The sequence below is a fragment of the Carassius auratus genome, chromosome 9 (assembly GCF_003368295.1).
Source record: "Carassius auratus strain Wakin chromosome 9, ASM336829v1, whole genome shotgun sequence".
Lineage (NCBI taxonomy): Eukaryota > Metazoa > Chordata > Actinopteri > Cypriniformes > Cyprinidae > Carassius > Carassius auratus.
Genome location: NC_039251.1, coordinates 28,761,330 through 28,778,977, shown reverse-complemented (window position 1 = coordinate 28,778,977; position 17,648 = coordinate 28,761,330). Strand labels below are relative to the sequence as shown.

At 37.7% G+C, this 17,648-nt stretch overlaps 1 protein-coding gene across 2 annotated transcripts; it reads right to left on the bottom strand.

The window, feature by feature from the left end:
• Positions 1–7,681: 7,681 nt before the first annotated feature.
• Positions 7,682–10,769, bottom strand: LOC113109383 (uncharacterized). Of its 2 annotated transcripts, XR_003292954.1 has the most exons (7): positions 10,610–10,769; positions 10,115–10,423; positions 9,874–9,991; positions 9,554–9,605; positions 9,339–9,439; positions 8,116–8,256; positions 7,682–8,009 (listed from the first exon to the last, which is right to left on the bottom strand). XR_003292954.1 is itself a non-coding variant. In XM_026272989.1 (5 exons), the coding sequence occupies exons 1-5, from the start codon at positions 10,677–10,679 to the stop codon at positions 9,356–9,358; spliced, it is 633 nt and encodes a 210-aa protein (XP_026128774.1). In that variant the 5' UTR covers positions 10,680–10,769; the 3' UTR covers positions 8,665–9,355. The 2 variants fall into 2 exon arrangements, 1 of the variants encoding a protein (XP_026128774.1); XM_026272989.1 differs by lacking the exons at positions 7,682–8,009; positions 8,116–8,256 and having other exon boundaries at positions 8,665–9,439.
• Positions 10,770–17,648: the final 6,879 nt, after the last annotated feature.

Genomic DNA, 17,648 nt, shown 5'->3' with positions numbered 1-17,648 from the left:
TCTAAAAACTGTGAAATGATCTATAGACAATAGACCCTTGCTCCTCTCTCATTGTAATTTTTTTTTTCTTTATCCTCCCCCCTTCCCCCAATCAATTTATATTATTACATTAAACTACTAGCAGCACGCACACACATACAAAATGACCAAATTAACCTTTTTGCTCCCTGTTTACATGTTTTGTTGTTAGTTATAAGTATTTATGTTTGTCCTGTTTTGTTTGTGATTTGGTATTGTAGATCTACAAGTACACACACACACACAACCACACTCACATCCATACACACACACTTATGTTCACACAATGTAATTGTGAAATACACACTATCTCCATGCAGTTAAAATTCTTAACCTGGAACATTCGTGGAGTTGCCTCACAAAAAAATAAATAATAATAAAGTCCGAAATTACCTAAAAAATATGCAAGCTGATATATGTCTAATACAGGAAACACACTTCTCCCAATCTACACAAAACAGCTTAAAAACTTCACATTTTTACCACTGTTTTTCCTCCTACTATAATTCAAAGCAAAGAGGAGTGTGCATATTAATAAACCAAAAATTAAAATTTAACCACCATGCAACCATTTCAGATCCTGAAGGCCGTTTTATCATTATTAACATTTCAATCAACAATAATCCAATCACAATTGGCAACATTTATGGACCAAATTCTGACGATCCCTCCTTCTTTTCAAATTTATTTTCCTCTCTTTCAAACCTTTCCAGCGGTCCAATAATTATAGGGGGAGACTATAACACTGTAATCAATCCATCATTGGACAGGTCAAAACATAAAGGCAAATCCTGGCAGTCCTCCAAAACAATAAAACAGTTCATGAGTGATTTTGTTCTTGGCGATGGTTGGAGGCTACAACACCCACTTGCCAGAGAATACACTTTTTACTCTAATGTCCACCAAACCTACTCCCGCATCGATTTCTTTTTAACCAGTAACTCAATCATACCAAATATCATAGAAACCAAAATTCATCCCATCAATATTAGTGACCATTCTCCTGTAACTCTCACATGGATCCCACCTGCAATACAGAAGCACTCCACCAGATGGCGTTTTAACATATCTCTCTTGAAAGATCCAGAATTTGACAGCTACTTCAAGAGAGAGTGGACATCCTTCCTTGAAATAAATGACTCTCCAAAGTCGCCAGCTTCACTGCTCTGGGAGACATGGAAAGTAGTATTGCGGGGGAAAATCATATCATATTCAATCCATAAAAAAAAGAAGGAAAAAGAAAAAGAAGTCCAACTGGAAGAAAACATAAAAAAATTGAAATTTTACACGCAAATAACCAATCGGAAACCATCTATAAAGAATAAAGAGAAAATTTATTCTTGCTTAATGAAATAATAACCAAAAGAAACCAGTTTCTGATTCACAGACTTCGTCACGAAACTTTTCACCACAGCAATAAATCCGGAAAATATTTAGCCAGTCAAATTAAAGGAAAAAAGAAAAAACAGCTATAACATCCATTAGAAACTCACCAGGGAAGCTAACCAATTCACCTATTGAGATGAACAAAATATTTGAAGAATACTATACAAAATTATACTCATCTGATATGGACCCAAATCAAGAAGACATAAACCAATTCCTCGATAACACCATTCTACCAAAACTCAACCCGGAGCAAATTACCTCTCTCGAATTACCAATCACTGAGGAAGAACTTCACTGCGCTGAAACACATGCAAAATAATAAAGCACCAGGACCGGATGCAATAACGGAAATGAAACAAAATGCTAGATTCCCATCCCACATGAATACAGTGCTTATATCACTCATTCCTAAACCTAACAAAGACCACACCCTCACATCTAATTACCATCCTATTTCACTTATAAATGTTGACATAAAAATTATTAGCAAAGAATTAACTCATAGAATTGAGAAAATTATATCATATATCATCCATCCTGATCAGATCGGCTTTATAAAAGGTAGACACACATCTAACAATACCCGCAGATTATATAATTTAATGCAGTACTAATCAGTACAACCGAAAGATACTCTCATTGCCACATTAGATGCTGAAAAAGCTTTTGATAGGGTCAACTGGAAATTTTTTATTCACCACACTACAAAAATTTGGCTTTGGAGAGTCATTTATTAATTGGATCAAGATTTTATACAAATCACCATCTGCCACAGTCACAACCAATGGACTAACATCACAAAGCTTCACACTGCACAGGGGGACGAGGCAGGGATGTCCATTCTCTCCATCTCTATTCACTATTTTTATTGAACCTTTAGCAGCAGCTATCCGCCAAAACCCAGCAATCAAAGGTATTGAAACACCACACTAAAAACACATAAAATCTCACTTTATGCAGATGATATTCTACTATTTATACAAGAACCCCTAGCATCTACTCAAGAAATAATTAAAATAATCCAGTCCTTTTCAAAAATTTCAGATTACGCAATAAACTGGAACAAATCTTCCATCCTCCCTTTACATAAAACCAAATGGGATGTGGCACCCCACCAAGCACCTATACCTATATGTCATGATCACATCACTTACTTAGGCATTAAGATTTCCTCCAGACTGTCAGAATTGGTAACACTCAACTTCACACCACTGTTAAAAAAAATAGAAGACGACTTGCTTCGATGGCTCAACCTTCCAATCTCCATAATTGGCAGGATAGCAGCAATAAAGATGACAATTTTACCAAAAATTAATTATCTATTCTCAATGATTCCAACCCCCCCATACTCACCTGGTTTAAGTCACTAGACTCTATTATCACTCACTTCTATTGGAAAAACAAAACGCCAAGGATAAAACTCACCACACTACAAAAAAACAAGGATCAAGGAGGACTAGAAGCACCAAATTTTCATTATTACTCAATGTCTAACCAACTGCAATACATATACAAATGGATCCGCCCCACCCAATCCGATACTATATGGCTAGATATAGAACAATCACTATGCAAAGAATTAAATATAGCTGACATAGCATTCCTCACCAAATCAATCAAACAACTCACATGTTTTAAGGCTGTAACTATAGCTTCCACTCTGACAGCCTGGTGGAAATTTCACCAAATCACAAATTCTTTATTAGCTCCATCTAACCTCACCCCACTGCTGAACAACCGTGACTTTATAAGCAATAAAAAAATACTGAATTTCCGCACATGGGCTGAAAGGGGTATCACCCACATTAACCATATTTTCAAATCTAACACGTTAACAACATTTCCGACATTGGCCCAGGAGTTTGGCACCGGGAGCAATGAATTTTTAAAATACCTACAACTCAAATCTTCTGTTCTGGCAAAAATAAACATCAGAGCCACAAATTTAGAACTTCCACAAGCAATAGCAGACTTAGTTAACATTTCTTCTCCAAAGAAACTTCTCTCTAAAATATACAAAATCATTTCAAATCAACTTCAGATCATATACTTACCAACAATAAAATGGGAAAACGATCTTTCAATAGCTCCTGAAGCCAACTTCTGGACCCAAATCTGTAAAAACATTTATCTCATGTCCAAAAATGCTAATCTTCAATTAATACAATACAAAAACACTTCATAGAACACATTACACGGGCAATAGATTAGCTAAAATGGGTTTCACATCAGAAGTTTGCACTCATTGCAATCACAATTCTATAGATACATACATTCATGCAACCTGGCACTGCACTCCAATCAAACAATTTTGGGAAGAGGTCACACAGTCAATATCCACTATAGTCGGCTGCCACATCCCGCTATCGCCCTCTCTTTGCTTGCTGGGGGACCTCACAATAATTACTAATAAAAAATAAACTCTAAAATGCTCCTCATAGCTCTAACCATCACCAAGAAAACTCATGAAACTGGAAAACTCGTAACAACGTACACATTAACCACTGGAAAAATCTCATTACAGACTTCATACATCTCCCCCCTATAATTACAAATCTGAAACTGACCTCTACCATCCAACACTTTCTGACCTTTTACAACTATGAATCCCTTCTCTCCTCTCAACTCCTACTCCTCCCACCTTTTAATCAACTCACGGATATTACTGCATTTTTGTTATTTTTGTCATCGTAATCTTTTTTCCATTACTGTTATTGTCATGATTACTATTATTATTTTTATTATTGTTGTAACTGCTGTTGTTATTGTGGTTGCTCTCATCATTGTTATCACCATTGCCATCATCATCATCATCATCATTAATATTATTATTGCTGTTTTGGAATTACGAACCTGGTTTCCACTGTTGTCAGTACTGCTATGGTTAAATCAATTGATTATTTCCAATTCCCCCCTAATCTTTTCATTTACACACACACACACACACACACACACACACTTTTATTTCAACTCTGGAATTACTGGATTGCTTGTTACTGCACTATTTTGATCTGTATGGCTGTCTGTTAAATAAAATAAAAAAAAATAAAAAAATGGGTGTAACAACTTTGTATATGTGTTTAGGGATAGGCCTACTGATCAACACAAGCGAGCACATGTTATAGGATTTCTGTTGTAAGTAAATGATTAAATACATTATTAAAGTAAATTTCTATATGAACAAGAGATGGCAAACAGAGAACAAAACATGAACAAACTCAATGAAATCAGTCTAAATGTTGGGAGAAGAAACATGCTTCCAAATCAATGGGACTATATTGTTTCTACCCACTGCAGAAGAAGCCATTCAAGACATGTTTTTAATATTAGTAGAATATCCACCAACAAAAAGAGCTTCTCAGAGTGGCAGTGTCTCTCAGAAGTCAAGATGGACAGAGGATCACCAATTCCCCCAATGCTGCGGCGAAAAATAGTGGAGCAATATCAGCAAGGAGTTTCTCAGAGAAAAATTGCAAAGAGTTTGAAGTTATCATCATCTACAGTGCATAATATCATCCAAAGATTCAGAGAATCTGGAACAATATCTGTGCGTAAGGGTCAAGGCCGGAAAACCATACTGTATGCCTGTGATCTTCCGGCCCTTAGACGGCACTGCATCACATTGTGCCATTTCTGGCTAAACTCTATAGGTCAAAAAAGAAGCCATATCTAAACATGATCCAGAAGCACAGGTGTTTTCTCTGGGCCAAGGCTCATTTAAAATTGATTGTGGTAATGTGGAAAACTGTTTTGTGGTCAGACGAATCAAACTTCAAAGATCTTTTTGGAAAACTGGGACACCATGTCATCCGGACTAAAGCGGACAAGGACAACCCAAGTTGATATCAGCGCTCAGTTCAGACGGCTGCATCTCTGATGGTATGGGGTTGCATGATTGCATGTGGCACGGGCAGCTTACACATCTGGAAAGGCACCATCAATGCTGAAAGGTATATCCAAGTTCTAGGACAACATATGCTTCCATCCAGACGTCATCTCTTTCAGGGAAGACCTTGCATTTTCCAACATGACAACGCCAGACCACATACTGCATCAATTACAACATCATGAATGTGTAGAAGAAGGATCCAGGTACTGAAATGGCCAGCCTGCAGTCCAGGTCTTTCACCAATAGAAAACATTTGGCGCATCATAAAGAGAAAGATGCGACAAAGAAAACCTAAGACAGTTGAGCAACTAGAAGCCTGTATTAGACAAGAATGGGACAAAACTTAAACTTTAGCTACTTGTCTCCTCAGTCCCCAGATGTTTGCAGACTGTTATAAAAAGAAGAGGGGATGCCACACAGTGATAAACATGGCCTTGTCCCAACTTTGTTTAGATGTGTTGATGTCATGAAATTTAAAATCAACTTTTGATTTTCCCTTAAAATTATACATTTTCTCAGTTTAAACATTTGATATGTCATCTATGTGTTCCTGTGGCTCAAGTGGTAGAGCATTGCGGGAGCAGTGCAAGATTGTGGCTTAGATTCCCAGAGAGCACATGTTAGGTAAAATATGTTAGTCTGAATGCACTGTAAGTCGCTTTGGATAAAAGTTAATTTATTTATTTTTTTATTAAAATTGAATCTGTTTTGTATTGTGAATAAAATATTGAAATTTGAAAGTTCCACATCATTGCATTCGGTTTTTATTCACAATTTGTACAGTGCCCCAATTTTTGTGCAATCGGGCTTGTATTTTCTGCTTATTTTGAAAAATAAAATAATTTACTTTTGTTTGATAAATGTACTGTCGTTAAAATATGTTAATATAAAAAATATATTTGAAAATACAGAAACAAAATAATTTTAAGAAAAGTAAAGATTCTGAAAGTTCTGAAGGAGATCCAGTAATAATTGAATACATATTTACAGTAGTAACAACAAATTATATTTTACTATATATGACTAATATCAAGCTATTAAATATGATGGTTTCATTCTAAACATGGTTATTATCTGTAATTTGGACACCAAAAAAAAAAAATTATATTTACGATCTGAAACTAACGATGTCTTGTCAACAAATGGAAAAGTCAGGCATCTATTAATTATCATAATAAACACTGTTTTCTCATTTGCTGACTGTGGGATGCGGAAGAGATGCAGGGCAGATGACAGAAAATGTATGCATTGCGCAAAAAAAGTTTCCTTACTTTACTCTTGGCTTAGATCCAGGGTTGCACATAATTTTTTCAGCCTGGTTCTCATATGAGAACCTGGAAATTTGGTTTGGTCCTCACACGGCACATAGTGTGACCCATCAAATATAACTATAAAAAATAAATTAATAATAGTGATAATATTTTTGCCATTTTTTTTTTTTTATTTTGTATAAAATAATAAACTAAACAATAAAATGTGATAATACTATTTTATTTAAAAATATAATACATTAAATACAAATACAATTCTCTTATAGTTAACTTAAAAAATAAATGATTATTATTATTATTACTATTATTTTATTTGAACTTTCATAATTTTCAAACTGAAAATCAGCAAAATTTTATTTTGCCGGCAAGTAAGTACATGTGCTTCTGGGTTAAGCTCTGCCATCTGTAGAGCATCAGTGAATGAAATGTCACAGTTTTGCATTGTGCTTTGAAAACATAGCGTGTAGCCTAGATTTATGCTTTCAGTTTGAATAGAAATCTTATATAGTACAGTTTGTCAATCTAAAATAGGAAGTCATGGCCTAATGGTTAGAGAGTCGGACTTGCAATTGAAGGGATTGTGAGTTTGAGTCCCGGGCCGGCAGGAATTGTGGGTGGGGGGAGTGCATGTACAGTGCTCTCTCCACCTTCAATACCATGACTTAGGTGCCCTTGAGACAGGGCATCGAACCCCCAACTGCTCCCCGGGCGCCGCTACATAAATGGCTGCCCACTGCTCCGGGTGTGTGTTCACAGTGTGTGTGTGTGTTCACTGCTCTGTGTGTGTGCACTTTGGATGGGTTAGATGCAGAGTACGAATTCTGAGTATGGGTCACCATACTTGGCTGAATGTCACTGTAATAATAAAATCTCCATAATCATCGGGAAGAAGGAGGCGGGAACCGGCGGACAATCAAATAACATTTTAATAATTCCAAAATAAACAAAACACAAATAAAAAGCCAAAACATAAACTAAACGCCCAGGCCTGGTCCTCTCTTGTCCTTCACTATAGTCGCTCCAGTTTTATATCATTCCATCTCCTACATGGGACTCGAGACCGGCGGTGGGTCGTAGGTGTAGCTCATCTCCAATCACTACACCTGGCCTCACTCCTCGTTCCCACGTCCCTCGGCCCCGCCCCACTCATCACAGTCACGTCACATAAAATTATAATTTTGCATTAACAGATGTTAACCGTGTCGGTACGCAAATGCATGCTCTGAACTTATTTACACAATGCATTTCTTATTTTGGTCGTGCATACAGACCTGTGGACCACTTATGTGCACCCCTACTTATATCGAAATCCTCCAACATTTTTCTTTACAAATCCTTGTTTTGTGCTTCTAATTCGTGACCGGTGTTTTGTTTTTTTCTCTCTCCACGCTTGTAACTAACCACGCAATGCTGATGTCATCCGCCTGCATGTCCCCCGCGTCCTACAGTCAGCAGATTTGAGAGAAAAAATGTTTGTTACATTTGAAATCTGGATATTTATCTTATAAAAACCAATGGATTCACTACAGGGGGCCTTTATTCACTCACCGGAGCCGTGTGAGGGACATTTTATTACACATGCGTGTACATGATTTCACTCTTTCAAGTGTTGACAACAACCACCCGCTCATCCCATTGAAAAGCTTGAAAGAGCAAGGACCATTTTTAATATGACTCTGATCGATTTGTCTGAAAGAAGAAAATCACATACACCTTCGAGGGTGAGTAGAACATTTTTGGGTGAACTAACCCTTTAATGCAAAAACGTATAATAAATTAAATAAATTAAATAATCTAAACCTTTACAGTACATTTTATTTGAGAATGACAAAATATATATCTAAATCCACAAATTAATAAATGTTTGGCTAATGTTAATCATTTCATCTAAATATACCTAGATAATTTTTAAGCCTTTGATATATAGCTACATTGAACAACATTATAAAATCACTTCTGTTTTGCCCCCATTTTTAATAAGCTGAACTCAAAGATCTGGGACTTTTTCTATGTAAACAAAAGGCCTATTTCTCTCAAAAATTGTTCACAAATCTGTCTAAATCTGTGTTAGTGAGCACTTCTCCTTTGCCAAGATAATCCATCCACCTTACAGGTGTGGCATATCAAGATGCTGATTAGACAGCATGATTATTGCACAGGTGTGCCTTAGACTAGACAATATAAAATGCCACTCATCTCTTGAAAAATGGGGGCAAAAACAAAAGTGTTGCATTTATAATTTTGTTCAGTGTACAGTGTGTGTGTATATATATATATATGTGTGTGTGTGTGTCCGTGTGTGTGTGTGTGTGTGTGTGTGTGTGTGTGTGAATCCAGTGGCTAAACCATGGAATTGCAGATGTTTTTCTTTTTTTACTCCCACCAGATGGCACTGATCTGCTTTCAAAAATTTGATTTTAAAGACATTGTCTGTATTCTAACATGAAATACTGCCTTAATTGAAAAGTAATTTAAAAAAAATCAGTTGGAAAGATTTTGTCATAATTATTTCATAAATATTAATTAGCAACAATAAATTATATCAAAATAAAAATAAAAATATTATGGATCAAAAATATATTACATTGATTTTACTGAAGAACATTTTTTTCCAGGTGTTTGGTCACTTTTGACCACGAACAACACAAGTGTCTCCCAAATGAACAACAGAGGGTTAAGGTTAGTTCTTGACAAGTGCATGTCTTAACTTAAGTTACATTTAATATTTGTATTAGTATGATTATTCATGTAATGTTATTGTAAAGTGTTACCCTAATAATAAATTCCATCATATTTGTCCATATACTGAGTTGTATCTTTCAATGTACTGGCTGGTTTGAGTCTGTATCCTTCCTCTGGCTGGTGCCTGTGACTAAAGTGAAATAATAATGAAAAAAAAAAATGATTTCCTGAATTAAGGAAACACTGGATAGTTTACTACTTAGATGTTTTTTTTATGTGAAAACAAAAAAAATTATAAACTCACAAAGTTCTGTCCGGCTTCTCTTTGACTTGAATCTTTGCTGTTTTTCCATCTCCTGTAAACACACATTCACATATTACATGTGTTGGTTTTAGGCCACAATAAATACTACCGAGATATACTTTGCACAACTCTGCTCATTTGTTATCTCTTAAATCGAAGAAATTAAACAAGGGAAAGAAATATATGCATGCATACTGATGAAATTGTCAATAAAATTTACTACCATTTGAAAAGACTATGAGTCACCGTCACTTCTTCACATATGAAATCTAGAATCAATAAACAATCTTGTCAGTTCATCATGTGTTAAAGTCTGTTACCTGTGAATGCAAATGGTGATGCTGATGATCATACAGATCATAATTACTCCACAACATGAGATGATTATGATGATGTACAGCGGCATTTGTTTGAATGATTCTGGTCGGATGTGGTTTTCTGATAGATACAACAGTCAAATTCACAGACACTAGTCACTGGCTGAAAACACAATCCTATTTCCTCTGTATTAAATACACTTATTTAAAAAAAGAAATCCAGTAAATGAAATCATGTAATAACCTGTTACTGTTAATGTCCATCTTATCGCTGCTGGGTAACAGCTGTAGTTTCCTGCATCAGACGCTTGTATTTGATCTATTGTTAATTCTCTTGGATCTGCAGTGTCGATGTGAATCCTGTTTGAGCTCAAGTTTCTCATTGTTCTGTTACTGTTAGAGTCTTGACTAAAAATAACGGAGTTGTTAATTTTCCATATTAAATCGTCATCATATTGGGTTTTGTTGCAGTTAAGTGCAACTGTTTCCCCCACATACACCGTTTTGTAGATGTGCTGCCGTATCTTTTGCTCTCGATTAGATCTGGAGTAATCTGATGAACAGACAGAAAATCACAATCACTGCAGGTTTACAGTAACTGCATCAGGCAGTAAAATGCGTGTGACTACAAACATGCAAAAGTTCATGTGACAGATAGTCCTTGTTCTCCACTAACAGACACAAAGAGATCACACAATGTAAAATTAAACAAACAATGATAACCAACATTACAACATACCTGGACCAGTCAGTAAAGTAATCATCAAACACAAATTTAGATGTAGGATCCTGGTTTGAAAAATCTTCATAGCAGAATGTAGAAAATATCCTCTTACTCTTTCTTCAGCATTTCAAGTGTTTCTGATTGAAGTGAGAGAGTCAGCAGATATGAACAAGGGGAAGTGGTTACATGAGAGTGGGACACTACCGAGAACCACTGAGCTCCAGAGAACAACCTTATTATCAGAGTGTGAAACAGCGTAAGACATGATTTAAACAGCTGCTTTTTGACAACCTAAGAATATTCATGACTGTGTATTGTTTCTATTATATTTGAAATATACTACAGTTGATGCAGAATAAAATCAAGCTTGTATATGAAATTTTATATATGTTTATTTAAATAGAAGATATAGTTTTTCCACCATTTTAAATGCCTTCATTAGTTAAAAAAAAAGTTAGTTCAAGTCCTGTGTGATTACTTTCCAAGTAATTTCTTAAATATGAGATCATGAAAGCTGTGCATATTAATAAAACGAAATGTTTTAAATACTTATTTTTAGAGTTTAAGATATTACACCAGCAGGCAGACAATTGTGAGAAAAGCCTCATGACCCACACACTTCCTGTATTCTAGAACCTCTGTACTAGAGAAACATTTTGTGGACCAATGCTAACAAGCAACAGTCTATTTTTAGGCTTCTTTCACAAAAGCTCTTATTTTAAAAGATGTACTGCAAGCACCTTTGAATCACTTATAACTGAGCTACACCCTCATTATAAGAACTATGTTCACCCTTTTGACTGAACTTCTTCTGCTGATGCTCTGATACAAACACATCTACACCATATCACTGTGCAGCTCCCATAGTTATGTTTTCTGTTTAGAAGCATAGTATCTTGGGTTCCGTTGTCCAGTGGAAGAGAGAAAAATGAGTTTACATAGCAATAACATTTCAATTAAATTTTTTTTTTTATATAAATTAATAAAAATAGAGAAAAAAAGCACTTATATTTAATAATACCCCTTTAGCTGTGACCATACAGAGACTATAGCACTTGTCATAAAAATATTATTTTGTGTGACAATGGAAAGCTCTGTAGAATGATCATGTTTGTAGGTAAATGATGCAATGTGGTGAATAAATTCCACTTGTCAAAGCTGATGAAAGAAAATATGCACAGATCGTTGTTTAGGTTTTCCACCTGGTTTAGGGTCACAGAAGAAGTAGACCTAAAGCAAACAGACCAAAAACCACTATAAACATATGATGCAGATATACTGTAGGCTTGTAACTGAAAGGTTGTTGGCTCAATTCATGAACTATTAAACACAATAGACATCTTGCTATTTCTTCTCCTAACTTCAACTTGTTTTAGTTCAAGTCACAGAATTATATGTCATCATCAGTAAAATAATAAGATAAGATGATTTAATAGATCTTTGAATAACATATAATTTAACCAATCTACAATTATTTAAACTTAAACTTTTAGTATTCTGAGGTAGGGCACTTTTGTCTTTATTAAAGTGTCCAATGAAGCATTTTTAATGTCTCATGAAGGAGGATGAAGTTTAACTTCATCAATTAAACTTGTGATTTGACAATAGCAATAATTACAATGATTGGTTGCTATTGTGACCTGCACTGGGAGATGATTATTTAAAACATTTTTAACATTATATAAAAAAAGTTTTTCATGCAAACTTTGTAATGTAAATGTTTGTGTGTGGGTGTGTGTATTTTAATATATATAAAATACTATGTGATATTGAGGTCACAGCCATATCACCCTGCAGCCCAAGACTGGTTTCCCACTGAATCTAAGCAGGGTTGAGCCTGGCCAATACCTACTGTAGATGGGAGACCTCTTTGGCAAACTAGGTTGCTGTTGTAAGAGGTGTTAGTGAGTCCAGCAGGGGTTACTCACCCTTTTGCCTGTGTGCATCCTAATGCCTGGAACCCACCGAGCCATCGCACAATGTGTTCCTGTTTGTCATTTTTTCCCGGCCTTGCTCTCGTTACCCATTGCCTTCGGGGTCCGGCTATGGCTTTCCAGTGCTGATTCGCCACCTGTTTCCCGCTGCTGTGCGGCTGATGCCGAAGAGATCTCTGCGCTGGTCTTTCTTGCGGAGTGCTGAGCCGTCGATCAGCCGTTGGGCACTTTTCGTGCTCCAGCCGATTAAGTCCTCTGAGTTATCATCAATAAACGTGTCATTCATTTAACCGCAGTTTGATCCTGGTCCTTTTCCTGACATGATCATGAATGATAATCACGAGAATTAATCATGAGAAATGCAAACAAATGAGAAAAGATGACTGGTCCGCTGGCTGAACAGCCAATCAGAATGCCTGACTGCCCGACTGCCTGACAAGCCCCGACATCGATTCAACATGTCAAGTCGGCCACTACAAAGCCGACGAGGACAAATTCAGGTGACGGTGCGGAACACACTGAGAAGATTTAGGTGGCTGACGCACGAAAAGTGCCCAACGGCTGATCGACGGCTCAGCACTCCGCAAGAAAGACCAGCGCAGAGAGCTCTTCGGCATCAGCCGCACAGCAGCGGGGAACAGGTGCTGAATCAGCACTGGAAAGCCATAGCCGGAATCCGAAGGCAATGAGTAACGAGAGCAAGGCCGGGAAAAAAAGACAAAAAACAGGAAAGCCAGATCGACTGGACAGAGGAAAAAAATAACATAAACAAAGCGGAGTCAGAAAACTATGACTAGCAAGGAGAAAGCTTAAATTTATCAATTCTTACAGACTGACACAAGACAGCAAACACAAGGGCATGATAAAGGTAAGAATCAGCGTAAGACAGGGTGCAGGTGAGGAAGAATACGTTACGTCTGGCTTTTAAATGATTCTTGAATGGATGCGTTCATAGCCTCTCGTTCAGGACCTGACAGGGAAAAATAGGCGACTCCAGGGCGGAGAAGTGCCTGGGAGGAGATTGATGGCACAATCAAACGGCCAGTGAGGAGGCAGCTAGGAGGCCCGGGACTTGCTGAAAACCAGCCGCAGATCAAAGTACTCCGCCAGTACCCCAGTGAGGTCAGCAGCCTCCACCTGCAACACAGGAGACACAGGAGGAGAGGTAGGACCAAGGCAACATGCATGACACAACTGACTCCATGACACAATCTGACTGTGGGACCAATCCACATGAGGGCTGTGCTGAGCCAACCAAGGATGCCCCAGAACAAGTCTGGCATGAGGGGACTCCATACGGAACAGCACAACTGACTCATGGTGATTGCCCCAAACAACAAGACTTACTCAAGGAGTGGTGTGGGTAATGGTGGCTACCGGCATACCAGAAAGGCCCCAGACAGGGGAAGGAAGAGAAATGGCTGGAATGCCCCAATTCTTAGCCGTGCAGTAGTCCAGGAAACTGGCTTCAGCGCCAGAATCAATAAGTGCCTTGCAGGAGGCAAGGCAGGAAAAAAAGGACACAAAACAGGGACACCAGATCGACTGGACAGAAGAAAAATAGCATAAACAAAGCGGAGTCAGAAAACTATGACTGGAAAGGAGAAAGCTTAACTTTAACAATGCTTAAGGACTGACACAAGACAGCAAACACAAGGGCATGATAAAGGGAAGATAATCAGCGTAAGACAGGGTGCAGGTGAGGGAGAATATGTTAACAGGGATAACAAGAAGGGCGGAGAAAACATAGCGGGGACAGTGAAACACCTGGGGGGTATTGCACAAAAGCAAGATAAGGGATTAAGCTGGGATTTTCCAGTTTCCAGGATTTTTCTCCGGAGCAGGCTAACAACCAGGCTAAGATTAATCCTAGTGATTTATCGGCTGAGTCCTCCCTAAATCCTACTAGATATTAATGTGTTTTAGTCACTTAGGCCCTGCATTAAAATACTAGATATACTGTCATTCATCTAAGTATGAATACTGTTATTTTAGTTATAATTGAAAACTGCTGTTCATTTCACTGTCAGAGGTTTAATGAATATATTCAAGATTTAAAGTGTTTATTGTCATACACCCAGTGAGGAAAGCAGATTTTCCTGAGCAATTATTACTTTGCTGTCCACAATGAATGCCAACACAGTGCAAAAGAACTATACTATACAATATGAAAAATAGAATATAGACTATGTATATCTGTATATGCAAGTATAGAGTTGAAATGTACTGTTGAATGTCAGTATGTAGTATATATAGACTAAAGATTTGTGTGCTTCCTATTCACAATGGCTTGCCCTTTGTTGGATGATGTAGTTGATGAGGAAGTTTCAATACTCAGACGAGCATTCAGGCACGAAAGAGTCTTCCGAGATAGGGCAGACCCATTGACCTTTTCAGACGAATATCTGACTGAGAGGTACAGATTGTCAGGTGATGGCATCAGATATTTGTGTAGGCTGCTGGGTCCAAACATACAGCACAGGACAGCATGAAGCCATGCTCTCACTGTCCCACAGATGGTCCGTGTTGCACTGCGATTCTTTGCAAGTGGCATGTTTCTGTATTATGTCGGTGATGCAGAAAACCTCAATAAAGCCACTATTTGCCGCATAATAATATTGGTACAGTGGATTGCACCCATATTTGTATCCAACGCCCCTCAGGGGTACATGAGGGAGATTATGTTAACAGGAAATCTTTCCACAGTATCATTGTTCAGGTAAAGAGTTATGGTTACTGTCAGCTACATAAATATTCTATGCATTAAAGGACCTTAATAGGCTATATATTTTTACAGATGATCTGTGATGCTGACTGCCATATTACAAATTTAGAGGCAAAGTGGCCTGGCTCAGTCCATGACTCCAGAATCTTTCGGGCCAGTAGACTTTGCCAGAGACTCTCTCTAGGTAAGCCACCCTATTTTTTTAAGCACCTTGAACATCAAGTGTACAGTACTTGTAAGAAGTATGTTTTGTATTCGCAGGTGAGTTCTCTGGTGTGCTGCTGGGGGACAAAGGCTATGCCTGTGAGACATTTCTGATGACTCCCCTTACAGACCCCCAAACCCCAGCACAGCAAGCTTACAACCATGCCCATGCCCAAACCAGGGTTTGAATTGAAATGACCTTCGGCTTCCTGAAATCACGATTTCAGTGCCTGCACCAACTGAGAGCCTCCCAAGACAGAGCATTTGACGTGATTGTTGCCTGCACAGTGCTGCACAATATTGTCAGCCTAAGAAAAGAAAGGGTTCCCAGAGTTGCTTTGGATGTTGATTGGGACAATGCTGCCATATTCCCAGATAACAGAAACGGTAGATTTGTTAGAGAAGAATACATGGCAAATTATTTAAGTTAATTTTGATTTAAGTTTTGATTTAGCCCATCCCTTAATAAAGGATAATGTAGGCTATATAACTTTCATGTGTACCTGCATTTTATTTGGCATCTGTAGCACACACTGTGGTTATCTTCCCAAATTCTAGTTCCACTTCACTGGATCAATAACTATAGTGTACTTGACATTCATAAAAAAAGTTACAAGACCACAATGGTTTTGGAATATTTTTCTTTTATTTTGCTGTTATCACTTGTCAGCTTGGAGCTTTGGAGAGAAAAAAATTATGATGATTAATACATTGTGTTGAGTCATGGTTACAGTATGAACTGAAGTCACTTACTTCTAGTTTCTGGATTTCCAGTTCCAGTTTCCTCAGTGTCTTGCTTTCTTTTGTGAACACATTTTAGTCAGCATAGCAGAATTTTTTCAATAATGTAAATTTACTGTAGGCAATACTCACTATGTTATCAGGCTGCCCAGTGTCATGATCCTGTAACAAATATTTTCTATTAGTACCACTTCCCTGACTTCTTATCTATTATGAACTTAAATGTGTCTATTTCCACAAAATTGACATGATACCTCGAGCCTTCTGGAGTCCAGCGAAACAGTCTCATCATTGGCAGAAGTGCACTCTACTGGTGTAGATGTGGCTTCACTTTGCCATATTCAATACTTGTATTGATATTTTTGACAGGACATGCAAAGCCTATGATTTAATAAAGAGTATTCACCTACGAATCATAGTCTGGTGGCTCCAAAAGTGTAAGGGTCTTACCAGCCACTGCAAGGTAAGGCAAAGTCACACAGTCCACATAACATAACCTTGTATGAGGAGGCCAGTATCCCTTGCTGGGCCAGATTCAGTGGCTATCCCTCTCTGGATCCCTTCAATCACTGGCTTCCCTTTATTAAAGTCCAGGGCCAACTCCTCTGCTGTGGTGAAGTCTTGGGTTGGAGGGCCATCCCCTGTACCAGATATATGACTTTTTTATTGCTAAAATCAGCACAGACAATAAAATGCCATCAAACACGTCACCTAAAAAAATCTCATATTTAATCTTGACTTGCTGCCAAGTCCTTTTTAGGCCAGACATGTTGCAATTATTCTTCATGTTAAATGCATGTCCACTGGTCACATTTAAAGCAAAGTATACAATTATTGTTGAAAATGATAAGAAACTACTTGGATTGTAATTATGAGGGTTTCAGTGGAGCACTGGTTATTTAGACTACTTGTACATTCAATCGGTCCACTTTTGTTTGCCAGCTTCTGTCTTTGCTTTATTACAGCAGCTGTTTTGCCTTTTTTTACATATTATATGTTTCACTTCTTCATAGTTTTCCATAAGAAGCTGTTGCTCATTAGGCGAAAAGTATGCCACACGGGTTTTGTCCATTTTGCATCAGTGATTCTGTGATCGATTTCGCGATCTTTTTAAGAATGCCGTGAACGTGCATTTATCCAAACTATATAAAGCTGGCTTGACATATCCACACGTTCTCATCCTGGCTCAGCAAACGTGCAACAGATTAAGCCAGGATGCACTGATTAAACTAGGTCAAGCCGCGACTGTTCTGTTATCCTGGCTTTCTTAATTCTACTTTTGTGCAACGGGCCCCCGGCAAGCTGGCATAATCTAAATCATGTGCTCCAGGGGCGCGTTCTTCATACGTCGCTTATTACATCCGAGATCAAATGACACATCCAAGATGATATCATCGTGCTAATCATGATCTGGCTAATTGGGTTCTTCGAACACACCTGTTGTGTATGA

Excerpts from the sequence above, each read along its gene's own strand:
- LOC113109383 (XM_026272989.1), bottom strand. The coding sequence starts at position 10,679 with ATGAAGATTTTTCAAACCAGGATCCTACATCTAAATTTGTGTTTGATG. Across the intron at positions 9,606-9,873 it reads ATCACCATTTGCATTCACAG|GAGATGGAAAAACAGCAAAG; the intron begins GTAACAGACTTT and ends GTGTGTTTACAG. Across the intron at positions 9,440-9,553 it reads GAGAAGCCGGACAGAACTTT|TCACAGGCACCAGCCAGAGG; the intron begins GTGAGTTTATAA and ends ATTTCACTTTAG.